This window comes from Leopardus geoffroyi, chromosome D2, assembly GCF_018350155.1.
Source record: "Leopardus geoffroyi isolate Oge1 chromosome D2, O.geoffroyi_Oge1_pat1.0, whole genome shotgun sequence".
Classification (NCBI taxonomy): Eukaryota; Metazoa; Chordata; class Mammalia; order Carnivora; family Felidae; genus Leopardus; species Leopardus geoffroyi.
In genome coordinates this window covers 8,286,324-8,313,688 of record NC_059334.1, presented here as the reverse complement: position 1 = coordinate 8,313,688, position 27,365 = coordinate 8,286,324, and the positions used below count along the sequence as shown (strand labels likewise).

The following is a 27,365-nucleotide window of genomic DNA, read 5'->3' as shown; positions in this document are numbered from 1 at the left end:
AATAGATGGCTTATAAACGAAAATTAACGTTTTAAGGGGCTCTCTCTGAATGACGTAGAGAATCCTAGATAACCTCTAGCGGTCAGGTAAAATCTACCCTTCAGGATGGTAGAATATGACACATGAAACCTATGTTCACCCAATCAATATTTTAATTAGCTGATAAAAATTTAAATGTCAGTTTTAGTGTCAAATACAGGAAATCTCAAGGAGTATGTACCATATCTCTGTCCTCCCTTCTCCACCCCCCTACTCATATGGTGGGTTTTCAATTCTGGAAATCCTTAAAATCCTCCATTTAAGGGTTCCCCCTTCCCCGAGGCTTTTCTGAGACTTGTCAGTGTCCACGGTTTCACAATCGGATGCCACACACTCCCTGGGAAAAGCTGGTTTCTTCCTGCTTCATCAGGTGTATGATTTCATTGTACACACGGTGAGGAGCGTCCAAGCCCCAGATGAAGTCCACATGTGCCCATTCAGGAATGTTCTTATGGTAGATGAGATTGGTCACCTCGGCCAGCAGTGTCTTCACATCCTCTGGGTTTGAAAGCCAGTCCTGACCCCCCGTCCACATCGCCGTGGGGACCGTCATGTCTCTAACTTTGTACCTTACAGGAGTTGGCTAGAAAAAAAGAACGTAGGTAATGTTTGGGTTTTCAAGCTCACAGTTTATATTTCAAATAAACGATAAAAATATGCCACGTGTGGGGCGCCTGGGGGGCTCAGTCGGTTGAGCGTCTGACTCTTGATTTCGACTCAGGTCATGATCTCATGGTTCCTGAGACTGAGTCCAGAGTTGGGTTCTGGGCTGATGGCTCAGGGGCCCGCTTGGGATTCTCTTTCTCCCTCTCTCTCTGCCCCTCCCGCACGCTCTCCCTCTCTCTCTCAAAATAAATAAATAAATAAGCTTTTGGAAAAAAAAAAAAAAAAACGCCATGTGTTGTGAAGAAAGGTGCTCGGGCACCTGCAGCCAAGCAGAAATTCATCAAGAATTTCTGTTCAGCCCCTGCTTGAAGGCACAGTTGGTTAACCTTGCTGGGCCTCAGTTTCTTCATCTGGGAAATGGGGATGACACCTGTAATAACTTAGGAGGTTAAGGGAGAAACCATGTAAGTTGGCTTCCACTTTAAGCATTAATTTTCCATTATTTTTCTTCCTATTAATAAATACTTAACACACACATTATCTTTGGAAGATAATGTTCCTGTCCTTTTAAAGGATGATTTCAGAAATTCCACAAGGCTAGAGGGAAATTTTATATATATATTTATTTATTATTATTATTATTTTCAATATAATTATATATATATAAATTTAAATATAATGTTTTAATATATATTTATATTTATATATATTACATATTATATTATATACATATAATATTATATTATATACATATAATATATATTTATATTATATTGTATATATTATATACATTGTATATATATTGTATATATTATATTGTATATATTTATATTTATATATATTACATATTATATTATATAATATATTATGTATAATATATATGTATAATATATGTATGTATGTATATATGTATGTGTATATATAATATACACATAACGTATGTGTGTGTATATGTAATATACACATAACAATATGTATATACATGTATGTATGTAGATACACATACACACACATATATGTATATACACACACATATGTATATACACACATATACATGTACATATATGTACGTACATATATGTATGTACACACATGTATGTGTACACACATACATGTACACACATACATATGTACATACATACATATATGTGTATATATACATATATATAATATACACATAATAATATGTATATATATATATGATTCTATAGAGAAAGGCAAGAGATTGGAGCCTCACTGAGAAGTCCTTGGAATTTTCACAGAGACTTTCTGGAATAACAGAAAGCCCTTGAGGCAGACCCAAGCTCAAAACCTGGGGAAGTCAAAGGCACTGGAACGCAGGTAGTCTGAACCAAGCGAGGTAACAATTAGAGCCCGGCTCCGGTCTTCTATCCCCCGAAGAAAAGTATCCAGGATTCCTGACACTTTTCCTTTGTCAAGACGTGCTTCCAGATCATACTGGCTGTCCGAGCCCTGAGGTTGATCAAGCACCTGGAACTCTCCACAGTGAAGTTGCGGCTCATTTCTTCTCAGGAAATCCACTGTGGAGCCAAGGTGTCAACCCAGGCAGTCCTGGTTGACTCTCTGGGGCTTTCTAAAATTTTTTTTTTTTTCAACGGTTATTTATTTTTGGGACAGAGAGAGACAGAGCATGAACAGGGGAGGGTCAGAGAGAGAGGGAGACACAGAATCCGAAACAGGCTCCAGGCTCTGAGCCGTCAGCCCAGAGCCTGACGCGGGGCTCGAACTCACGGACCGCGAGATTGTGACCTGGCTGAAGTCGGACGCTTAACCGACTGCGCCACCCAGGCGCCCCCTCTCTGGGGCTTTCTAAGGATTGGCAGTTCTGGCCCGAGACTGTGATTTAGAATAAGAAATACATATTTGGTTTCCATCCCCATTTCTGGCACAGAGCTCCTAAAACCCTTGGAGTTTACCAGGTGATGAGAGCCAACAAAGTGTCTTTTGTGAAGTTAATGAGCTGACTTTTGGACTTCACCCAAAGATGGGGGCTGGCCCCCCAGTGGACACAAGCACGTGAGGGCTGGAACTTTCAGTCCTGCCCCCAGACCTCCAGGGAGGGGAGAGGGGCTGGAGACGAGTTCCATCGCCAGTGGCCGACAATTGAATCAATCCTGCCTATGTAAAGAAGCCTCTATAAACATCCTACATGGTTGGGGACCTTCCTAGCTGGCGAACACGTGGAGATTTGGGGAAAGTGGCATGCTAGGAGAGAGCTGGAGGCTCTTTGCCCCTCGCCCACAACCTTGCCCTATACAGCTTTTCCATCTGGCTATTCCTGGGTCACCGTCTTTTGTAATAAATGGGTGATCTAGTAAGTTAAACGTCTGTCTGGTTTCTGCCAGCCAATCTGGCAAATTCACAGAACCTAAGGGGAGGGTTGTTAGATCTTCACTTTATGGCTAGTCGGTCAGAAGCACAGGAACAGCCTGGGCTTGAGATTGGCATCTAGCTGGAGGGCACGCTCAGCAAATCGAGCCCTTGATCTGACGCTGTCTCCAGGTAGTGCCCGAATGAAGTTAAATTGTAGGACCCCAGCTGGTGCCCGGAGAACTGCTTGTTGGTGGTGAGGGATCTCCCCGCGCTCACACACACACACACACACAGAGGAATTGAGTGATCGGAACTACCTTCTATAGCCTAACTTCGACACAAAAGGTCGGAGCAATCTATGGTGCCATTAATGCATTTTTCTCTTTTACGTGTGAGAACACTGAACTGAATTCGGGTCCAACTCCAAGGTGCTGTGATTCTACGACACCTTTTTGGCACGCGTGTCTTCCTTTCCTTTCCCTGACCATTTCTAGGGCCTATGTTGCACACGCTGCTTTCTCTAGAATGTAAAACATTTATGTTGATAAAACTATCTTGAAGCTAGACTGCTTTCTCCAAAGGCATGTTTTAGGAAACAGTGAAGAAGGACCTAATAAAAGGTAGCTGATGGCTGTGATGGAGAATATGCTGGTCAGGGCGCTCCCAGTCTGTCCCATTTCTAGGCTTTTTACATCTAGACCCTCAGAGGCTGGCCTCTATCGGGCTCCCTCTGGCTCTATGTTTGCATGGTCAGTATTTGTTTGCATTCACACAGAAGCCAACCAATAATCTTCAGTGGGGATTTCATGCTCAGAAGAGTATCCTAGTCCCTTCGGACTTTCCACAGCTGTTAATTTTATCCTGTAGCATCGACTGTGCATTTTCTTAGGTAATGCAATAACCTTTCGTATTTTTCACTTGCAAATTACAGATTCATTAAAAGTGTGACCAGCGGGACTCTTAAGGGTTATCGAGTCCACTAACTTTTAAAGGCGGAGACGTGGGGGTCTGCGGAATCAAAAGCAGCTCGCCCAGGACCACACAGAGGGTCATGCAAAAGAAGGACCCATGGGCATCGAGTGCTCTTTCATGGGCCATGAAGCAGCCTGACCCCTGCCATCTTCATTCATGGTTTTGTTTTTTATTTTTATTTTTTGATCCTAAAAGGATCCTTCTACTGACCACCACAGACGCCGCTCTTCCCTTCACTAAATCTACCCTGTCTTGCTCCTCAGAAGCCCAAGTGCCTTCTTCCTGGAGGCAGCCTCATCGAGAAAGTTCTGCTACTCCATCACGAAAGCAGGAGGCCTCTTGGCTAAGCCGTGAACTTCTCTAGTTTCTTTTTTTTCGAAGTAGACTTCACACCCAGTGGTGCACAACGCTGGGCTTGAGTTCACTCATGGCCCTGAGACCAAGACTTGAGCTGAGATCAAGAGTCTGATGCTTCACTGACCGAGCCACCCAGGTGCCCCTGAACTTCTCTTTTCAAATGGAGTCAAGCCCGAATTGTTAGCTGCTGGCCAAATTCTCATATTTTATTCCCGCCTTGACAAAAAACAAAAACAAAACCAAAACAAACAAAACAAAACAGAAACCCTGCCACGATCACTTCCCTCCCGTTTATTGCCAAAACAGGATGCATTTGATTTTCTTACCTGATTGCCTTTCTCCAGATTTTTGCTCTCGCTCCCCCAGTCAAACGCCCGGAGTTCCCCAGAGTTCACTGCCTAAAAGGAGACAAATGGACGTGGCCTTCAAACGCACCAGACCCATCTGCTACCACCGTCTGTAGTCAGGAGGGAACTGGAGAACCAAGGCTGAGGCTGCTCTTCCATTCGGGGCTAGGATGCTTTCCGGGAAAGCGTAAAGGCAAGAGTGAGGCCCTTTCGGGGAGAAAAACGTACCCGGAAAGCACTTGCCACGTTGTCCTACAACTGCAGGAAGTGCATGCCCAGAGCAGCCCGTGTGCAGTTGGCTGTCCCGCAGGACCAGCCGGCTGCGGCGGGAGAGCGCCCCCTAGCGCTCGCGGTGGGGTGGTGCTCGGAGAAGGCGACCGAGGTACAATCCAGGTCAGAATTCTTCTTTGCTTTTGATTATAAAGTCTCTCTCCGCCCCCGCTAAAGCCCCCCGCCCCGTACACACACACACACACACACACACACACACACAGCAATGACCTTAGAAGAACAATCTGACTAGGCTCTAAATCCTTGGAGAAACAGGACCCATGTTTATGGCTTTTAAAGGTCCTCATCATATTCTTAAAACTTTCTGCTTGCAGTAGGATCCCTCTGGGATTTTTTGTTCAACAAAGTCGTAGTTTTATTTATTTACGTGTTCCACGAAGTGGTAGTTGCAGTAGATGAGAATCTAAGGTTAACCACGCTCTAGCTTTCTGTCTTTATCTCCGTCCTTCCTCCGACAGCCAGTCTATATAGACTCTGCAGTACGTCTCTAACAAGCAATATTAGGTGTGGTGCTTCTCCACGTGTGAAAGGCTAATCAGCATCCACAAGGTCCAAGAATCAGTTCTGAGCGATCCGAGATCCACCCGCGGCCCCCAGAGACAGTACATGTGACTGGTGATCGGGACCCTCCCGTCTGTGACTGTCGGTGAAGTCAGCAGCACAAAGGACTCCTGTGAAAACTTCTTGGGGTATTTAGGTCCTGCCTTCACATTTTTATCACCACTTGACCGTGCTGCTGGAGGAGCCGAAAAAGAGAATGGAAACGTGATCTCCAGCCTCATCTGTGACGTGTCCAGGGACAGAGAAAGGTCTGTCTTGGACCATCTGAACTCACATTCTTCAAAAAAAATTTTTTTAGTGTTGATTTATTTTTGAGAGAGAGAGGGAGAGAGAGCTTGAGCAGGGGAGGGGCAGAGAGAGGGAGACAGAATCTGAAGCAGGCTCGAACTCACAGCTCACGACCTGCGCTGAAGTCGGATGCTGAACCGACTGAACCACGCTGGCGTCCCTGAAGTCACGTTCTTAAGGTCCACCCAAGATTCCTTGAGCCATCTCCCTCCCAGCTTCCCTCCCATCTCCTGAAAAGATTCACTGCTCTGGATTAAATCCACAGTGGCAACAGCATTGACAGGATCACGTTTCCTGTTGGAATACGTGTGAAATAACACTTGCGCAGTCAAAAGGACATCCTTCGACTACTTCAGACAAGACGCACAAAGACCCTCAGCCAAGGCGACGTTCCTACCTGGCTCCAGTGTAGGATATTTTGCACAGACGTCCCGGCGGGCGTATGCGCCACATACACGTTTGCTCGGCTCTGTAACAAAGCACGAGTGGTTTGTGGGGCGTGGGAAAACTCACGAGATGTGCACCTTGACAAGACCACATCTCCAGGGGGTCAGAGGAAGACATGGGAATATCGTTAGTTTAGCAGCAATTATCTACGAAACAGACATATACACATGCACATAAACTTTAAAAATGACACTAAATGTATTCTCAAGCCCCTGTATTTTTTCATCTGAGAACAGCTTCTCCTTAGACATCTGACTTCTTATAAAAGCTTGACTAAGATAATTAAGCATGAGCGCTCTAGAACTGGGTCTGTATTCAAATCCCACCTCTGTCATTCAATTTGGGAGTTCTTTAATGCATTATTTATTTATTTATTTATTTATTTAATTCTTTAGGTATTTAATGCATTAAGTCTCAGGATACTAGTCTATAAATGGACGTATTGATAATACCTGTCTCATAAGGTTGTTATAGGGAATCACTTAGCCTGGCATATAATAAATGGTAGCTATTAATCATATTATTAATAAAAAAGGGAAAAAAATCTTTAGGAGTGAAAGACGTATGCCCCCGGCTGCTGGGAGCGTGGCTGACAGACTGTTGGACTTCCTTGGAGTTGGGGGAGGGGGGGGGTCCCAGTTGCAGAGAGCTGTCCTGTCCAACATCTCCCCCGGTGACATCTGTAGTAAGTGATGGGTTGAAGCGGGATTATAAAGACCAGCCCCTTCACTCTGACTTGGGACAGCTTGGAAGGGTCATCTGATATTCACATCAACCGAGGTTCCCACTGAGACCCCATAGCGACTTGACGCTTTCAGTCTACTGAATCCTGCTTCCTTCCCTGCCCTGGGTGCCATCCCAAGGGTCTCACTCCAAATCATTCTGCACACTAATCTCCAACTCAGATGGTGCTTTCTGAGCAAGCCCACCAGCGACCCCACCAACGGTGGCTATGCCTAAGCTGAACGGAGATTCCGAGACGTCCCCTTAAACTACAAACTGGAAGGACCTACGGAGAAAAAAGAGGTGTGTAATGTCTGGCAGTTAACTCACCGCAGTAGAGCTGCTCTCACACCTGTTCCATCCATAATCTACGAAGTTAATATCTAGCAATGCCCTCACGTCAACCTTGACTCAGCCCATGTTGAAGTATTTTCTGCGTGTTAGTATGATTTGAAGAAAACCGAATTAGTTGGTGTATGTCATTTCTCTAAGCCTGCCCTGTAGTAGCTCACTTTCAGGGACTGAGACCGATCACTCCTAGTGGAAACAGGATTTATTAGGCTCCCACTTACCATGTTCATATTGTTGGCGTTAAATCCTCCCAGAAGTAACATGACGTTGCTACAAATCTGATCAATAATCATCTGACCACACAGGTAAATAACAAACTGTCTGAAGAATCTGGTCTGGTACAGAAATTCTTTTTTGCCAAACAGCCCCTGTAAAAATATGAAATGGGGTAGTAGTTATTACATTAGAGTTCAAAAGAAGTGAGTCTAATTTAAAAGCATACAGATCTTCCTCAGCTTACGATGGAGTTATGTCCCCAATAATACCCCATCATAAGCTGAAAATATCCAAAGTCAACAATGCACTTAATACACTTAACCTACTGACATCATAGCTCAGCCTAGCAGACCTTAAACATGATCAGAATGCTTACAGTAGCCTACGGTTGGGCAAAATCACCTAACACAAGGTCTATTTTATTTATCTATTTATTTTAAAGGAGATTTAAAAATATTTATGTATTTATTTTGAGAGAGAGAGAGAGAGAGAGAATCCCAAGCAGGCTCCACACTGTCCACATGGAGCCCAATGTGTGGCTCAAACCCATGAACCGTGAGATCAAGACCTGAGTGGAAATCAAGGGTCGGACGCTTAACTGACTGAGCCACCCAGGTGCCCCAACACCTATTTTACAATAAAGTGTAATTTATTGGGTACTGCGCCGAAAGTGACAAACAGTGGCTGTGTGGGGACAGAAGGGTGGTAAGTGTATCATTCGTTGACCCTCGTGACCCTGTGGCTGCCCAGGAGCTGTGGCTGCCGAGAAAGGATCGTACCAAATGTCACTAGCCCAGGAAGAGATCAACATTCAGAATTCAAAGTATGGTTTCTAGTGAATGCCTTCGCGCCGTCATAAAGTCGAAAGATCATTATGTCGATTTTATATTATGTGTCAGGGCTGTCTGCGTGTCGTGGCAAATAGGGTTGGAGACTCTTCTACACAGACAGGAAGTTCTCTGAGGACTCACATACCTTGATCATCATATCTGGCAGCAGCAAAAATTTGGTGCCAGGACTTTTGGCATGTTTGACAGTGGCTATGGGTGCTAAAGCAAAATACATTTTGATTTTCTGAGCCAGTTCTGGCATGGTGGAAAAAGCAATAAAGCCTACAAAAGAAGAGATACGTCAGTGTGGGTATTGAATCTCCTAAAACCCGTAAAATACTGATTTCACTCTGGTCAAGTTATTTCAGAAACTCCGTGCGATGGTGTCTTAACCGTCCCAGGGAAATACAAGCTCCTTAAAAGGGGAAACCACCAGCCGCCAAAATACCTCTGTGTCCCCTAAGACATCTTGCAAACACTTTCCAACGAGTAGGTTCTCATTACATTACCGAATGGACCTATTGAGTCCAATAGTACGGACTCTGAGAACATATATATGTAGAGGGAAGTAACTGTGTGCTAGACACTCTCCAGGGGACTTTTGTAGCTCTTCCTTCATTTAATTCTGACTCTTGCGAGGGAGGTATGGAGGCAAATCTCTGCTTTATGGTGAAAGAGGTTGAGCGTTAGAGAAATCACCTTGTTTATTGGTAAAGAGCATGTTCCGTAACATAATGGGTGTTGGGCGAGCAGGGTTTACGCTGGTCTCCTTGACTCCTACCTTTTCTGGAGCCCAAACTGTAATGTAATCTAAGTTGTCTCGTGAACTGGGTTTCAACTCTTATTTTTGTCGGAGACCAGGTCTGGGACCCTGGCTAGCCAGTCCGTGCCTCGGTTTCAGTATCTATGAAACAGTCCAAATTACCACCGTGTAGGGGAGATCTCTGTGGAGCCTTGGGGAGGAAAAGGGGGCTTTTAAAGCCAGGGCAAGGTCGTTGAGTTTGAAATACTCTGTGCACTCAGGTATTTGCAGCTTGAGCGGTAGGGGGCAGGGCAGACGGAAACCAGTATCACGTGACTTCCTCCCGTTCCCAGAAGGTGAGTATTCACGAAGAGCACTTCCTTCTCGACTTCTCCCTCCCTGTGATTAGGTTTGTCAGCCACAGGCCAAGGCAGGTTCAAGAGTAACTCACTAGTAGCTTTTGCCCTCCCAGCTGTAGGTCCTATCGCAGGACGGAGCCGGAACGCCATTAAACTGGAGTCCGGCTTCACTGTGACCCTCTCTGAACTCCCTCGAATGTCAAGTTTGAGAACTCCCGCTACCTTCCCCCAGTGATACTTCTCTTTCCGCAAAGCAAGTACGAGTTTTCCGTAGGAACAGCTCCACGGTTGACCCCTAGAAGAGTCCTGTGCTTTTTTGGCCCCCTTTTTCTTCTCGAAATAGCGTTTGGCCTCATCAGTAGCACCTTGGTCTTAATGTCACGCTGGACAATTCGCGTGTAGAGAAGAGAAAATCTCAAGGGCCTCTGGACATCAGAGCGAGGGCAGGCACTAACACCCCAACTTGCTTTCTGAGAAGTGTGTGGGGAGACGGGAGCGTCACCGCAACCGGTTAATGTTGTTGAAAAATCCAGAGGGGAAAACGTGGAAGTCAGACTCTTCATTGGCCGGAGAGCACCAAATAAAAAGAAGCCCACTGAACGCCTGCCCCGAATTCCAGGAGGCGCGCTCACCTGCCTTCTCAGAGCCCCATACCCTGGCCGTCACCTTCGGGTTTGGCTCGGGGTGAAGGCAGAGCTCTCTCAGCCCTCCCGGGACAGCCTTCCCCTCACGGCCCGCGCTGGGCCCCTCCTGCTCTCCCCTTGTCCTGATCTAAGCCAAACACACTTTTCCTACTGGTTTCGGTCTGAGACGAGGCGGGAGGCCGCAGACTGCACTCCCGTCTCCCCAGTAGATGACCTGGATCCCGCAGGGGCCGTGCGTTACGGTCTCTCGCAAGGGCAGCGAATGCAAAAGGACAACAGCACAAAATTCCAGGCGTCGTCCTTCGAAGGAAAGGAAGAAGACCTGGATAAAATCCCCCATCACTGCTGTCCATAGCGGGACGACAATGCTTGCTGTGTATTGAAAGGCAGGTACGCTCTGGGCCAGAAACGGCTCTGAGACGAAATCCCTGCCTTCCCAGACCTTGTATACATTACCACTGAAGAGTCCAAACTACCTCTAACTCTGCTAAGAAGGAGTGATTATCACCATCTTACAGATGAGGAAACCAAGACCAAGGGGCTGGACAATTGGCTCAAGGACATTCAGCTACGAGGCCCCAGAGCCAGATGTGATCTAATTCCACATCTGTCCGCCTCGAAAGCCCTCGCTCCTTCTACCACGCCACAAGCTTCTCTCAGCTCAATCCCTGGTTTCCCACAGCCCTCGGAGTGGGAAGAGGGTGGGGTCAGTCTTGAGACGCATGTCGGATGACAGATCCCAGGCATAGCCACGTGCACCGTATGCCCGCATTTCTGACTATACAAACCTGCTTTCCTTCGAACCTACCCATGGTAGTGCCCTGTGAATAGCCGACATAATAGATCTTTTCCTGGCCGGTTTTCTGCAAAATAAAGTTTATGACTGCAGGAAGGTCAAACCTAGCCATCTCATCATAACTATAAGGGGGGAAAAGACAAAGTTACATGAAAAATTATAATCAGAAACGACAAAAGCAGCCCCGGGGTTTACAAACAAGCTCCCGAGTCGTCATCCCCACGGGCCTGTTACTGTGCCCCTCACAACCCTCAGAGTGGACTTGTTTCACACCCGGGACACATGGGGGCCTCTGGGGCCACCAGCTATTTGCACGCTGCTGTTTTCTCCAGATGTGATCGCAGAGCAGTAATCATCTTCCGTGGATGTTTACTGAGCACATGACTTACCTCCCAGTGGAGGTGTCCTATTACACAGTTAGTAGAACAGCACAGGGCCATGCAGATTCATTTGTATGGAAAGGATTGAAAATGCTGCGGGGCCCTTCTCTGATCACATGGATAAAGAGCAGGTTGAATGTCAATAGGTACTTTAAATAAAAACATTAAAAACCTTTCGTAAGAGTGTGAGATATGTATTAGTTAAATTGATGGTCCCTAAGACTTCATGATTTCCCTCATATCTTTTTTTTTTCTTTGAGAGAGAGAGAGCGAGAGAGCATGAGTGGGGAGAAGCATAGAGAGAAGGAGAGAAAGAATCCCAAGCAGGCTCCGTGCTGTCAGCACAGAACCCAGTGCGGGGCTCGAACTCACAAACTGTGAGATCATGACCCGAACTGAAACAAAGAGTTGGATACTTAACGGACTGAGCCACCCAGGCACCCCGAGTTTCCCTTATGTCTTTAATGTTGCCTGGTCTCATCACTTTCTGGGTATCAGTCCTTGTCATTACTCAGGGGGGAGTTAGCCCCAGGATGTGCATCTACAAGGAAACGGACCTACATCTTCTCTCCCCCCCGTCTCAACCACCTGACACCAACCACCATTTTCATCCTTTTAGCCAGACCCACCTTCTACTTGGGAAACCCGATCTTCCCCACTCCTCCCCCCAAAGAACCCCTAGTGAAATTAAAACAATTGAGGGGCATCACGGTAGGATATTGATGGGCCAACCAAGGTAAATTATCCAAATGCCAGAAGCCGTGTTCTTTATCCAGTTCTCCCAAAGACATCCATGTCCGCCTCCACTCTCAACACTGTCGTATACCTGAAAGCCCAGAACTCATCTTGGTCAATGGAGAGGGTCTTGTGTTTCCGAGACCAGGTGTTTCCCCGGCTGTTCCCCAGCCACACGTCAAAACCAGCATCGGCCAGAATGAAGCCCAGGCTGTTGTTGGGAAGGTTGGAAATCCAGTTGCTGGCGTCTCCAAGCAGGCCATGCTGCAGGAACACCACAGGCTTGGAACCTACACGGGAGAGAATTTCAGCCGTGTGAAATGTTCTCCACCATTCTTGTTACCCTCTAGGGTGTAAGGGCTTTCAAGGCCAAAGGACCTGTGTTCAAATTTTGATTTAGCTGCTTGCTAGATGGATTGTGTTGGTTGGTCACTCAACCTCTCTGCTTCTTGATTTCCTCATCAGAAGAGCGGGATTTTTGTTATGATTAAGTAAAATAGTGCACAAGGGGCAGATGGGGCCATGCCGGGCATAGAGAAGAGATCAATAAAGTTCAGCGTCCATCGTGGTCTTTGTGTAGTTTTTACTATCACTAGATGTGTCTGGGCACCACAGAGGACATTGGAAGTGTCCTGGAGGCAGGACACTTATCATGATTAAGATAATTATGTAATGACAAATATAATTATCTATCATATACTTTTAAATGTATATATAATGTATTATTATAAAATTATATATAGATGTATGTTTCGCATATACCATATATGTAATGGTTTAATGATTATGGGCCCTTCGTGTCAAAAGGATTCATTAGCCAACTTGAAGAGGTTCCCACTTCTCAAATATGGGAACATTTGAGACTCAAAATAAATAATGATAGCAATAAGTTATATCCCAGTGAATACATTAAGAATGCATAAGACTATATTGATACCCATCAATAAAAGAATAAACAAATAATTAGAGAGGGAAAGAAAAGCTCTTACAGTAAAATACCAATAAATATGGAAAGATTGATGGCCTTATGAAATCATCAGGGGATGCTAAAATCAGTGGGTAAATGTTCAGCGAGATATAGTATATTTACATGATCTGAAAGTATCTCCTCAAAAATTATTTGTTAGTTACAAAGGGGAAAATGTTGGATTTAGAGTAGAAAACCTGACAGACTCTACCTTAACAAAATTGTCAGAAAGCTAATATCGCTAAAGGGAACAGGACCAGCCATTTATGCCATTCACAAACATTAACTCAAAATGTATTAAGACTTAAATGTGAAGCCTGAAACCATAAAATGCCTAGAACTAAACATAGGGGAAAATCTCCTTGACATTAGTCTTGGCGCTGATGTTTTTGGATAAGACACCAAAATCACAAGCAACAAAACCAAAAATGAACACGTGCGACTGAGTCAAACTAAAAATCCCCTGCAGAGCAGAGGAAACGCCCTCATAGTGAAAAGATAACTCACAGAATGGGAGCTAATATTTGCAAACCATGTATCTGATAAGCAGTTAATATTCCCGAATAAAAAGAACTCGTACTACTCAATAGCAAAAAAAAAGCCAATCTGATTGAAAAATGGGCAAATGATCTGAAAGGGCATTTTGCCAAAGGCAACATACGAATGTTCAACAAGCACATGAAAAGGTGCTCAACATCACTCGTCGTCAGGGAAAGGCAAATCAAAACCACAATGAGCTATCACCTCACAACTGTTCGAATGGCTGTTATAGAAAAGAAGGAGCAACCAGGATGTTGAGAATATTGGAGAAAAGGGAACCCTTGTACACTTGGGTGGTAACATAAATTGCTACCGCCATTAAGGAAAACAATATGGAGGTTCCTCAACAGATTAGAAATAGAACTACCAGATAAACCAGCAACTACACTTCTGGGCATATGTTCAAAGGAAATAAAACCAGTGCAATCTCAAAGAGATATCTACATTTTCATGTCCATTGCAGCATTAAAAGATTGGAAACAACCTAAGTATCTGTTGACTGAGGAATGCATAAAGGTGTGGTGTCTGTGTGTGTGTGTGTGTGTGTGTGTGTGTGTATAATTTAGCCATTTGTGACAAACATGGATGAAACTGGGGGACATTATGCTAAGCAAAATAAGTCAGGCAGGGAAAGACATACTGTATAATCTCACATATATGTGGCATCTAAAAAAAAAAAAAGAGTTGAACTCCTGGAAACAAAGAATACAACAGTGGTTACCAGGGACTGAGGGGTGGGGGAAATGGGCTAATATTGGTTAAAGGGTACAAGCCTTCATCTATAAAATGAACAATTCCTGGGTAGCTAATGTATAGCAGGGTGGCTATAATATTAATAGTAATATTAATAGGAAGGTAATAATAGGTAATGTCAATAATATTATCAATAGGTAATAGGTAATATCACTAATATTATCAATAATAGGTAATATCAAGCTAATAATATTGCATTTGCTAACAGAATAGATCTTAAGCATTCTCACTACAAAAAAAAACATAAGTAAAATAAAATGGTAACTCTTGGAGGTGATGGATGTGCTTGCTAATTAACCTGCTTGTGGCGATCAGTGCATAACGTATCAGAGCAAACCATCACACTGTGCACTTTAAATATATACAATTGTGTAATTATGCATCCATAAAGCTGGGGAGAAAAGAAGAATATTTTTTAATAAAGCGAATATCACCAGTATCGGGACGAGCCGTTATCATGTGCTCCAAAATATGGCACATTGAGGGCACACCTCTGCTTCTGTGGCATTCCCCCCAAAATGTATAACCTGCATCCCATCATGAAGAAACACCAGACAAAACAAATTGGAGAGCGTTCTGTAATAACTGTCCAAAACGCTTTTAAAAAATGTCAAAGGCAAAGAGACAAAACCTGAGAAATTGGTTCAGTTTATAAAGGAGAAACCCCCCTCCTCCCCCAAAAAAAACCCCACAAAACATGACAACTAACTGTGGCATACGACCCTGGATTAGATTACTGACCAGGGATAAAAGCAAACATAAAGGACTTTGGTATAACTGACATAATTGTAATATGGGATATGCAGTAGGTAATAACAACATCATTTAATTTCCTGCCTTTTGAGAAATGTGCTGTGATGAGAGAAAAGAACATTTTTAGTGAAGGCGATCAGGATACCACCTAGCCTCCTAGGGGATTTTCTCCTCGAAGAGGCCAATAGAAGCTGCAGAAACAACACTGGCCACGAGAGGGGAGTATTCTGCGTCAACTGGACCCAAAAGGCAGGTGGATGCACTGAACTCCAAACTCGCGTGTGACAAGTGAACAGTCTAAGTAAACAGGATGTGAGGAAACAAATTCCATTCATGAATGGGGGCTGCAGGTGATTCGTGAGCTTAGGAACTGCCACAGTCACTCGATCGCTCAGAAGAGCTGTGCCTGGTTTACGTCCTAGGATTAGCGGGGCTTGGTGAGAAGTTCTTTCTGCAACTCCCTGCAAATAAACTGCTTGTTTATTTGTATAAAATTCATTAAAATCCATTCACTCAGTCCACGTATGTTTATTGGCATCTAGAACGTGTGTGGCACTCTTTTAGGCACTGGCTGTGTAGCCTTCAACAGAATAAAGTCCCAGTTCCCGATGAGTTTACATTCTGGTTGGGGGAGACAGATCGTGAATAAGTAAATATCTATCCCACCAGGTGACAGGTGCTATAGGGAAAGGAAGCATGATAAAGTGGCGAGAGCCTGCTAGGTGGCAAAGGGCTGTTACTTTGAAAAGGGTGGTTAGGGAAAGAAGGTGATTGAGAGGACCTAAATGAAGGCCCGGGCAGACTGTGTAGCTATCTGATGAATTAGCGGTCCAGAGGGAGCACGGTTAAGTTCAAAGGCACCGAGGTTGGGGCATGCTGAAGATATATCAGGCAGGGTTGTGCAGCTGGCATAAAACAAGTTGGTTTTCAAAAAGCTGCACGAGTGTAGATTGCAATAAAACAGAACCCTAAAGCCTGTTCACACCAAAGACAATAGCATTCACCCAGCCTTCCCTGGTTCTAGTTAAGAACATGGGCTAGAGCGGCAGACAGATCTTGATTTGAGTGTGGGTTTTGCAACATTCTAGCAAGTGCTAGCACAGGCTTTCTGGACAAGTTACTTAACCTCTGTGAGTGGCAGTTTCTTAGGAGTATTGTGAAAGTTAAATGAGACGAATGCAAATAAAACACGTAGCCTTGTACCTGGCGTTTAGAAAGAACACAATATGAAATTATATTATCTGTACTCATCACAAATAATGTAGTTGCTGTTATACACGTAGAGCTAGAGTATTCAAAGGAACAGAGCCAAATGGAGACAGAGGGTGGGCACACTTTCATTGGTAAGGAACGCGAATTTTTTAAAAACCAGCACGAGCTGAAAATCCCATATACAAAGAATGGGATTATATGAATTGTAGAAAGGTCTAACAAATTTTAAATGTATACGTGTTGCCTGAGTTTTAAAAAATTTTGGTGAGAAGTTGGGCAATATCTCAAATACTTAAAGTGCTGTTCGGATGGGGAATAGAGTGTGCAGGGGTGGGCGTGAGATGCCATATTGAAATTTGCATTCTTCATGAGCAGGGCCTGGTGTGGTCTGGTCAAGAGACTGTCAGTGAATATTCTAGAACGTCTATATAAAAGGAGTTTGGGGATGGGTTATATGCTAGAAGGGGTCAAGAAATGGACCTTCCTGGAAGGTTTTTTTTTGTTTTTGTTTTTGTTTTTTAAGCAACCACTATGTTTCTTTGAGATACTTGGAGATATTTGGATTAATGGGGTGGTTGTGATGGAGATTATGGGGGGTAGTGAAGCTATCTTTTGACCCGAACAATGGGCTCCAGTCTGTAACAAGAACACAGACTCCCCTCTACACACCCAAATCACAAGGAAGTCATTACTGTAGGGAAGGCTGCCATATTGGAGGGGCATGGGGTGAACCATACCTGTCTTCTTAAGTTTCGTTAGGCCTTGAGGAATTCTGTTAACAGAAAGGATATACCCATCTTCTGTCACGACTTCATACTCTTCCCAGGGATAGCCTTGATGTTGGATGATTTCACTCTAAGGAAAAAGCACGTGTCTTTTGAGTTCAGTTCTGTATGGCTATACTCTCAATAGTTCAAAACTAGTAAGTAGATTCCTTGACCTGGACGATGTGGACAAGACGTCCCTCCTGTTCCCTAGTTAAGCATGTTACCTTAGAAAAACTAGCCACCAACACTAACGCCAGCTTTCTTTGCCTTTAATGAGGAGAACGGACCAGAACAATGGTTCTCAAAGTGTGGGCCCTGGACCCAAAGCATCAGTATCACTTGGGCGCTTGTTAGAGTTACAAGTGATCCGTTTCCTTCCACAACTATTGAATTGGGAACTGGGAGGGATTTGTGGTTTAACGAGCTCTTTCGGAAATTCTGATTCACCCTAATGTTTAAGAACCACTAGACCAGAATACTGATTCCAAAGCCTGAGTGGACATCAGAATTATCTGGGGCACTTTAATGTACAGCTATCTGGGCCCACTTCAGGTTAGGGATCAGGTAATTCTAATGCAGTCAATGCGGGCATCTGTCCCAGGAGAGCTTATGAGAACCCTTAGACCATGGAATTTCCTAAGGTTCTTTTCAGATCTAAAAACCACAGACTCAGGACACCTAGGTGGCTCATCCAGTTGAGCATCTAACTCTTGGTTTCAGCTCAGGTCATGACCCCAGGGTCACAGGATTGAGACCTGGGTCGGGCTCTGCTCTGGGTGCGAGACTGCTTAAGATTCTCTCTCCCTCTCTCTCTGCCCCTCCCCTGCTCATGCTTTTTAAAATACAATACAATAAATACAATAAACACAATAAATACAATACAATACAATACAATACAATACAATACAAACCACAGACTCAAGAGCAGCAGTTCTTAACATTTTTAGGTCAAGGATCCCTCGGTGAATTCGAGGAGAACCATAAAAAGGAATACACACATGGACACACAAACACGTTTTTGTGTATACTTTCAGGAGTTCCTGATTTCTTTTCTTTTTTTTTTTTTTTTTAATTTTTTTTTCAATGTTTATTTATTTTTGGGACAGAGAGAGACAGAGCATGAACGGGGTAGGGGCAGAGAGAGAGGGAGACACAGAATCGGAAACAGGCTCCAGGCTCTGAGCCATCAGCCCAGAGCCTGACGCAGGGCTCGAACTCCCGGACTGCGAGATCGTGACCCGGCCGAAGTCGGACGCTTAACCGACTGCGCCACCCAGGCGCCCCATTATGTTTTCTTCTTTGATTTCACTGCTTTTGTCATTAGCAATTGAGTGTCTATTTTCCCTGCTGGACGGTATAGCTCCATGAACTAGGGTCTTTTGGTATCCTTAGATCTCTGTAACCTAGTGATTAGCACATATCAAGGGCCTCATAGGTGCTCATTTAACACCAGCTAGAAAACCACACGCATGAAGCCAGCTGTCTACCAAAAAACATAGGAGAGATTATATCCGTGTAAATCAGCATATGGAATCAAATCCGTTCAGACTCCGAACCGCTTACATTTCATTTCTTTGAATCGAAACCAGTAATTATATGAATTTCCTACTTTACTTTGCCTCTCCATGCATGAACTCTCAATGGCAGAGTCGGGTTCAATGGATTTTAGTATTAGGGCTCCTAAGGTCCCAAGGGTGCCCGGTGCTGGGCACACCCAGTGGGTGAGGCCAGGGAGACCGGCTCTGTCTTTGGCTAGAGATTCCCTCTAATTACTCAGAGGAATGTGTGTGGGACCTTCGCCGGGCCAAGAGGGAGGAGGGAGCCTCTCCTCACCTGGGATGGTTTACTGTGCAGTGGTTAGAGTGATGAAGCTTGTGTTTGGGCAGGTCTGGACTGAAGTTGAAGCTATGCTACCTGCCAGTGGTGTGGCCCAACGGATGCTCCTCATAGCCTCTTTATTCTGTTTCTTGATTTGAAATACGGGGATGATCCTACCTACTGCAGGGGGGCAGTGAGGAGGACACGGCCCCTCTGCCGTTTTCATGACAGTATCTGTGACGGGATACGCACAGCTTGATGAGGGGTGCTGCTGAGCTCAACTAAGAGCTCGAAAGTGAGCTGAAAACTTCTCTGGGATGCTTAAAAAGTCGTCACGCCGTTCATGAGTTCTACCCCTCTCTAGATTTCCTCCGGGCCCTCTTATTGCCAGCCAACCGAGTGACCAATCCAAAAGAGGGTAAGGAGAATAGACCAGAACGGGCACAGGATGTGACTAGGAGCAGGTGTCCTGACAGTAAGGAGTGAGAAGCGAGACCCTTCTGATCCACACGAGATGGCAACAATCAAGGGTCTGGGTGTGGCTCAAGATACCACAGTGGTTTCTCTGCTCCTAGGATGAGCCTAAGAATCCAGGAAAGAGTTAAGTTGTGCTCGAAGCAAAAGGATTAAACCACTCGCCCAAATTCACTGAATTTGTTCAAGGAGAATGCAGGCTTACTCACTCACTGGCTTTCTTCCCAGTACCGTGTGCTGATCCATGACTACACTTTGCCAGCAAAAGTCACGACCACACATAAATATAATATATAATGCAGATAATACGCAGTGCAAAAGTTAACGTGGGAGCCACGTCATTTCCCCCAAGCGTGGAAAATCCCAACTTACAATATTCATGAATGCTTCTGGGTCCGCTGCTTTAGTCGGCATACCTCCCGAATTCACATTTCTTTGGAACAAATAAGCCACCACAATCAGAAGCCACATCTCCGTCCTGTGTGAGACAATCCACACTCTTGACAAGAGTTTTGACATGATCCAACATCTGCATGTGTGTTTTTTCCCGGCGATGGAACAACCGGTTCTAATGTCAGAAGGATCTGGAGGTTTTAACACTGTTTCCTGAATGTCCCATCTAGGACGCTTCCCCCAGATTCTGAGACAAATTCAACAAGCTTGGTTGATAGGAAGGAAAGAGCACCAAGTAGACTGGCAACGTGGCCCAGGATGTCCCAATGCCACCAGGCTCCTCCTACCGCTCACACGGCTCAAACTCACCAATCCTCACCTTCGAGGTGTGGGGAACTTTCTTTGATGCAACCTGGAATTATGTGCACGTGATACAGCCCATAAAACCCCTGTTCTTCATCATCAGGAAATAACAACCATAGGGAAGATCATTTTTCTTTTATTCTTAGGGTTTTTTTTTAATGTTTATTTATTTTTGAGAGAGAGAGGGGTGGGGGCAGGGGCAGAGAGAGACAGAGACAGAATCCGAAGCAGGCTCCAGGCTCTGAGCTGTCAGCACAGAGCCTGACATGGGGCTCGAACCCACGAACCGCGAGATCATGACCCCAGCCAAAGTTGGACGCTTAAGTGACTGAGCCACCCAGCTGCCCCCCCCCCACCTTTTCTCCCCTAGTTTTCAATCTCTCTTCCAAGGGTGGAATCCAGTCTGCAGAACGCATTACAAGTTTCGATAGCCACCTTCTAGGGTTTCAATGATCAGTCCTTTTATTGAAGATCAATGTAGGTTATAAGGAGTTCTATTTAACATGTCAGAAAATTACAGGACATTCCCTCTTTTTTAGTGATGAGCGAGATCATTGGTTGGAAGAAAATGCATCTTCCACGTTTAGACCCTTTTTTAATGTGGCTCCTTTAAATAGACACGTGAAAAAAGTTTCATGTGGGGTCGTAACCACTGGCTAATTGCCGAGAGATTCATCAGATGGATACCTGGTAATTAAATTGTCTGCAATAACTAGAATGAGTTGCAGCCTAGTTATTTGCACGAGCTAAATGTCCCAGTTCGTTGTACTGTGTGGTCACGGGAACCCCTCCTTGCCTTACTATTATTTGATCGGGCCGGGAGGATAGACGTGCTGTCGTTTTGAGAAAGAATGTGTTCACATGTCAGAAAAGACACCTTATTTCACGTCATATATTTCTTTACCCCTCCATTAGCTCCTTAGAGCGGAGCAGAGAAGCAGGCTAACTTACAGCCTTCTGGAATGCGGCTGGCCAAGGAGCCCAGGCCAGAACAGGACTGATGGGTCTGTGAGAAGGTACCACCCACAGTCTGGGCCTCACCCAAGCTGGGCCGGCCGCACAGGTGCTGTGGGGGAAGCCGGAGGCTCTTCTCCAGACCCACCTCGACATTCCCACCAGGCCGATCAGATGCTCGCTAAGGAGGGGCCCTTTGACCTAGTTCAGGACAGCAGGGACAGCCGTCTAGCTCTGAGGATCCCCGTGTCTCCAGTACCCTCTGCACTCACTCTCCAGTTCTGCAGAGCCAGACTCTGGCTCTCCCATCGCTGCCCTCTTGGGACTTCTCGATGTCACGTAGCTAGAAAAAAAGACAGATCTTTTGTTTTTAGAAATGCGAAGGCATTAGATGATTGGCCAACGTTACCTAGGTGGGTTGTGGAAACACCAGAACTGACATTCAGGCGTTTTAATTTATTGGTGAGTGTTCCTGATGCATGGGGAAAAAAAAAAAAGTGCCATATTTCAGTGTCCTCTTGCCCATTCAGGGACAAAGCCTCACCACCATCCGAAGAAATGACATCAGTCGCTGGGAATTGGTAACTGGTCTCTTTAAAACATTCTCTCCTGGATTTGAGATTCAAAATTGTTCTGTGATTTCATTATAAGTTGGGAAATCTACTCCCATTTGCTCCAATATATTCGGGTAAGATCAACTCCCACACTGGATTAATTAACTTGTGAATATCACACAGATTTATTAATAAAAGAATTGATGTCTGTTCAGAATGAATCCTATGTTTTGGGTAGTTTTGTTTTCAGCCTTTGTTCACTGTGTCCTCCGTGGGTGTGAACAAGGCAGAGAAAATACAGTTCAATTTGGCTACCAAATTCTTGGGTGACCTCCAACTTGGAACTATTTATCCCAAGAGATCTATCTTCAAGGGTTTCTATCCTCCTTTCATCCTTTAAATGGGTTTTTATTGTGTCAGTGCATAAAGACAGAGCATCTGCAGTACTTTGCCATCTTGAAACCAAGAAAATGGGTCTCTCCCAACGTACGCTACGTGCAAATCAATTAAATATCAAAATTACATAAAAGCAATGGGTCTTATTCAGTAAAAAGTGAATAAGGAATCAACACGTAGCCTTCCCTGAAGGTGTCGTGTGTGTAAAAACTGTAAAAATGGAAACAGTTATACAAAACAGGAGAAAACCCAAAAAAACAGAAAACACACAGGAACACAAGAGTAAAAAAAAAAGGAAGATGAAAAAAAAAAAAACCACCCTCAAACTGGAAGAGAAATCCTCTTTTCTGTTTGAGTTGTGGGTTAAAGGGCTCTCAACTTAGAGCTGTGTTCCACAGTTCCACTCAGTTGAACTGAGTCTTGTTACAACAGTTCCTTCAGGTTTGACAAGCTGAAGCCCTGAGTCCGGTGGAGGCTGGGCTGTGGGATCTATCTGAAGTCTGAGTCTGTGCTCTGATCAGAATCTCTCTGTGATCAAACATCCGGAACTTCGAACTCAGGCCTTGAACTCAGGCCTGATCTCTTCCTCTCTCGCCAAGAGTTATCGTCAAGGACACTCCAGGCCTTTGGGCAAATGGCCTTTTGGCTTATCTACTCTCCCGGTGGGTCAGACATGCCTGAAAATATGTTTCTCATTTTGAAATCAACGAATACCTCTCAGCTATAGTCATCAGCATAGGTTGGCTCCTTTTTTTCTTTTTAAGAAAACAGAAATTATTTTAAGTTAGAATAAAGTTATTAAAGTCTAAAATAAGTTGTAGTTAAATTAAAAAATTTAGAGTTTGCAGGGCACCTGGGTGGCACAGTTGGTTAAGCACCAACTCTTGATTTCGGCTCAGGTCACGATCTCATGGTTTGTGAGTCTGAGCCCCAAGTCGGGCTCTGCGCTGACAGTGTGGGGCCTGTTTAGGGGTCTGTCTGTCCCTCTCTCGCTGCCTGTCTCTCTCTCCAAACAAATAAATAAACATTAATTTTTTTTTAGAGTTTGGGAAAAATATTTAAAACATGATTGCAAAACAAGACAATAGAATATATTTAGGTTTATGTGAGACACAAGGAAAACTACAGAGTTTTAAAATACCAATTGCACAATATCGTGGTGGCTGGGTAAACAGTGGGTTAATTTCTAAAACCAAATATACAAGCCCTAAAAAAAATTTCCCTAAGCTTTTGTTTGTCCGGGAAAGTATTTATCTTGCCTTCCTTTCTGAAGGACGACTTTGTGGGTAAAGTATTCATGGTCTGCAGTATCTTTCATTAGCACTTTGAATGTCTCGTCCAGCTCTCTCCTGGTCTGTAAGATCTCTGCCAAGACATCCACTGATGGCTTTGTGGGAGCTCCCTTATATCAGATCATTGTTTTCCTCTCACTGCTTTAAAAATTGCCTTAGATTTTAGGCAGTTTTATTATAATGTATCTTGGGGAAGATCATTCTGAATTGAAACTTTGGAGTGACCTAAGAGCTTCATGAACCTGGTCATCCAACTCTCTCCCCAGATGTGGGAAATTCTCCATCAGGATTTCTTTAAAGTTTATTTATTTTGAGAGAGAGAGACAGAGAGAGAGAGCAAACAGGGGAGGGGCAGAGAGAAGGAGAGACAGAATCCCAAGCAGGCTCTGTACTGTCAGCACAAAGCCTGATGTGGGGCTCAAACTCATAAACCATAAGATCACTACCTGAGCTGAGATAAAGAGTTGGATGCTTAACCGACCAAGCCACCCAGTGGCCCCTCCACCAGGATTTCTTTAAAAACAAATTTTTTTTTTAATGTTTATTTACTTTTGAGAGACAGGGACAGAGTGTGAGTGGGGGAGGGGCAGAGAGAGAGGGAGACACAGAATCCCAGGCAGGCTCCAGGCTCTGAGCTGTCAGCACAGAGCCCGACACAGGGCTTGAACTCAGAAACCGTGAGATCATGACCTGAGCTGACGTTGGATGCTGAACCGACTGAGCCACCCAGGCGCCCCTCCACCAGGATTTCTTTAAATAAGCATTCTGCTCCTTCTCTTCCTCTCCTTTCTGGATTCCAGTGATGAATATGCTGTTTCTATTCATGTGTCTTATAAGGTCCTGTAGGCTTTCTTCTTTCTTTTGTATTTATTTATTTTTTATTTTTTTAGCTTTTGCTCCTCTGAGTGGATAATTTCAATTCATCCGTTTTCAAGCTCACCTCTTTTTTCTTTCGGTTGTTCAAGTTTTGCTCGAATTCTTCGTTGGATTATTCAGTATAGCCATTGTGTTCTTTAGCACCCAAACTTCCGTTTGGTTCTTTGTTACGTTTTCTACCTGTTGAACTTCCCATTGAGCTCCTGATACCATTAAATTGTTACCTGTGTGTTCACTTTTTGCCCTCTGGGTATCTTTACAAGAAGCAGTTTTGAATTCTTTGTCAGGCAGTTCCTGGATCCCCATTTCGTTGGGGCCAGTTATTGGAGGGGCACCATATTCCTTTGCTGGAGTCATGTTTCTCTCATTCTTCATGACTGCCGTAGCCTTGGACAGGTGTCTGTTCATTGAAGAAGCTGTCACCTCATTCAGACTTTGTGAACTGCTGTTGGTGAGGGAAACTTTCGCCTGTGGGGGGAACATGCTGTGATACCAGACCACGAGGCACAGGGTGCCAACGTGGGAGGTATGTGTCAGCACTGAGTCTGGGAGGGAGTGATGTCCCTTTGGCTCAGGCTGCTGAGGTCCATGGCATCGATAACTGCGTGGTCCTTGGTTGAGCGCTGTGAGGGCATGCAGGGGTTGCAAGGGCAGTTGGGGTCCTCAGTAGGTCCAGGGGCTGGGGATCAGCGTAGGCAACAGTGATGGCTGGGGCTGGTGCTGTTCGCGCACTTGGCCGCGGGGGCCAGCAGCAGGGGCCGACGGCAGACGCACGGGTAGTAGTGGGGGGTAGGGCAGACAGCAAGGACCAGGCTCAACTTTGGGCACGCCGGCTGCTGCGGGCTGTCATGTGCTGTCCGCTGACTGCACTGTGTCCCGTGGGGCACGTGCATAGCAGCGGAGGTCAGTGACCGGCGTCTGGCGGGTGGTGTGCAAGAGGACAGCTGAGAGACTAGCCCTGAGTGTGTGCGTGGCAGTAGGGGGTCAGCCGGGGGGGTCTAATCTGGTGTCTTGCTCTCATGCAGCTGCAGGGTCCGGGCTGGCAGCCTTTGCAGCCGAGGCGGGGCATGGAGGGGACCAGGCACTCGGGAGGCTTGTGTCAGGGGATGTGAATACCCACGGAGGAAAAGCTGGTGAAATCTGCAGGGCTCTGTGCTGGCCGCTGGTGTCTCTCGTGGGGACAGTTGCCAGGTCTGTCTGCAGAGCAGGTGCCCGGGAACCGGGATGGCTTCTGCTGCGTGGCCGTATGGGTGGCCCCTGCTCTCTTCTTTGTTCCCACCTGTCTCTCAATATCTCAGCTCTGCCGCCTGGGTGGGGTGAAACCAAAGCAGGTTCTTTCACGTAGTGTCCTGAAAGGCCGGGGAAGCTCACCACTTAGGCTCCTTCTTTCTTTCTCAGGCAGGGGGACTCTCTCTAGCTGGGGGCGCTCCCCCTTCACCCTGGGCAATGCCGGCTTCGGGGCTGGGGCGATGCGGGCAAAGCCAAGATATCTTCCTTTATTCTCGCGTGTGGTTGTCCTCCGGTTTTTTGTTACTGAGGTTCCTTACGTGGACCCCAGAACCCTCCCGGAGCTGTTGTTGTTTGCGGGCAATTGTCTACGGGTTGAGTTTTGTGCTGGGGGGGTGGAGGCTGGGGTCTCCCGTGCTTGTGGAATGTCTGACTCTCTGCCACTTTCTTACCTTTGCTGAGCCTCGGTGGCCTCCCTTGTGACACGTGAACAGTAATGGCACCTCCTTCCTCGACTTCTGTGTGAGATAAGAAGGCAATGCTTGGTTCAGAGTGAGCACCGAGCCCATCGCAGCAATTTTATGTCATGCAGATCGTGGTGGTGGTGATGCTCGGCAGGCTTCTGCACCACGGCCTCCTGCTGGCTGACTTGACCTTGATAAGATATATCGGTTTGGGGTCGCCTGGGTAGCTCAGTCGGTTAAGCGTCCGACTTCGACTCAGGTCACGATCTCGCAGTCCGTGAGTTCGAGCCCCGCGTCGGGGTCTGTGCTGATGCCTCAGAGCCTGGAGCCCGCTTCAGATTCTGTGTCTCCCTCTCTCTCTGCCCCTCCCCCACTCATGCTCTGTCTCTCAAAAATAAACAAACATTAAAAAAATATATAAGCTGGGGCGCCTGGGTGGCGCAGTCGGTTAAGCGTCCGACTTCAGCCAGGTCACGATCTCGCAGTCCGTGAGTTGGAGCCCCGCGTCGGGCTCTGGGCTGATGGCTCAGAGCCTGGAGCCTGCTTCTGATTCTGTGTCTCCCTCTCTCTCTGCCCCTCCCCCGTTCATGCTCTGTCTCTCTCTGTCCCCCAAAAAATAAATAAACGTTGAAAAAAAAATAAAAAAAATATATATATATAAGTAAATACAACGGGAATAAGCGAAGAACCTATATCTGAAGGCGATTTTAAATCTCTAAATATTAAATATTAACATGCCTCGATATGAAAAACTAATTTTTGAGGGGCGCCTGGGTGGCTCAGTTGGTTAAACATCCGACTTCGGCTCAGGTCATGATCTCACAGTTTGTGGGTTCGAGCCCCGCGTCGAGCTCTGTGCTGACCGCTCGGAGCCTGGAGCCTGCTTCGGATTCTGTGTCCCCCTCTCTCTCTGCACCTCCCCTGCTCATGCTCTATCTCTCTCTCTCTCTCAGAAATAAATAAACATTTAAAAAAATAAACCAGTTTGTCTATCAACCAGTAAAACTAGGAATCATCCAGTGTGGAGAGCCACAGTCACACACACTGAAGGCTGGTCCAAGCCTGACTCCTCCTGACTCTGTCCCTTCCCGGCCCTGTGACCTTCGTCGTCTCAGCACCTTGGTGAAAATACAGCACCACGACGATCAACGGGAAACCATACACAATGGGCTAAGTGCATGCACCTGCTTAAGGAGCAGTAAGCTCTCTCCCCGTTACTCTTTCTTCTCGAAGGATCCTGTGATACGGACACAAACTTGGTGGCTTAAGTTCTCAGATTTATTTCCAACCCGGGATTAATTAAGCCACAATTTGTTAGAGCTGAAATCACAGACTTCTGAAATCAATGAGCTCGACTTCTTGACTTGCATTCAAAAATTATAGGTTATGCAGAATACATATTTGCAATAAAACCTGAAACAGTAGGAAGCACACAGAATAAGATGTTCATCCTACTTTTCTTCCTGGAGATAATCCCCATTGATCGGTCCGCATGTCACCTCCAACATACTTTTTATATGTTTCCGTACGCGTAATTATACATA

At 45.4% G+C, this 27,365-nt stretch overlaps 1 protein-coding gene across 2 annotated transcripts; it reads right to left on the bottom strand.

The window, feature by feature from the left end:
- Window positions 1-134: 134 nt before the first annotated feature.
- LIPM (lipase family member M) lies at window positions 135-20,013 on the bottom strand. 2 transcript variants are annotated; one of them, XM_045439475.1, is made up of 9 exons: window positions 19,675-20,010; window positions 16,981-17,098; window positions 12,110-12,308; window positions 10,916-11,025; window positions 8,508-8,644; window positions 7,538-7,684; window positions 6,193-6,264; window positions 4,635-4,706; window positions 135-622 (listed from the first exon to the last, which is right to left on the bottom strand). In XM_045439475.1, exons 1-9 carry the CDS (start codon window positions 19,819-19,821, stop codon window positions 353-355), a joined length of 1,272 nt encoding a protein of 423 aa, XP_045295431.1. In that variant the 5' UTR covers window positions 19,822-20,010; the 3' UTR covers window positions 135-352. The 2 variants fall into 2 exon arrangements, with proteins under 2 accessions (XP_045295431.1, XP_045295432.1); XM_045439476.1 differs by lacking the exon at window positions 4,635-4,706 and having other exon boundaries at window positions 19,675-20,013.
- Window positions 20,014-27,365: the final 7,352 nt, after the last annotated feature.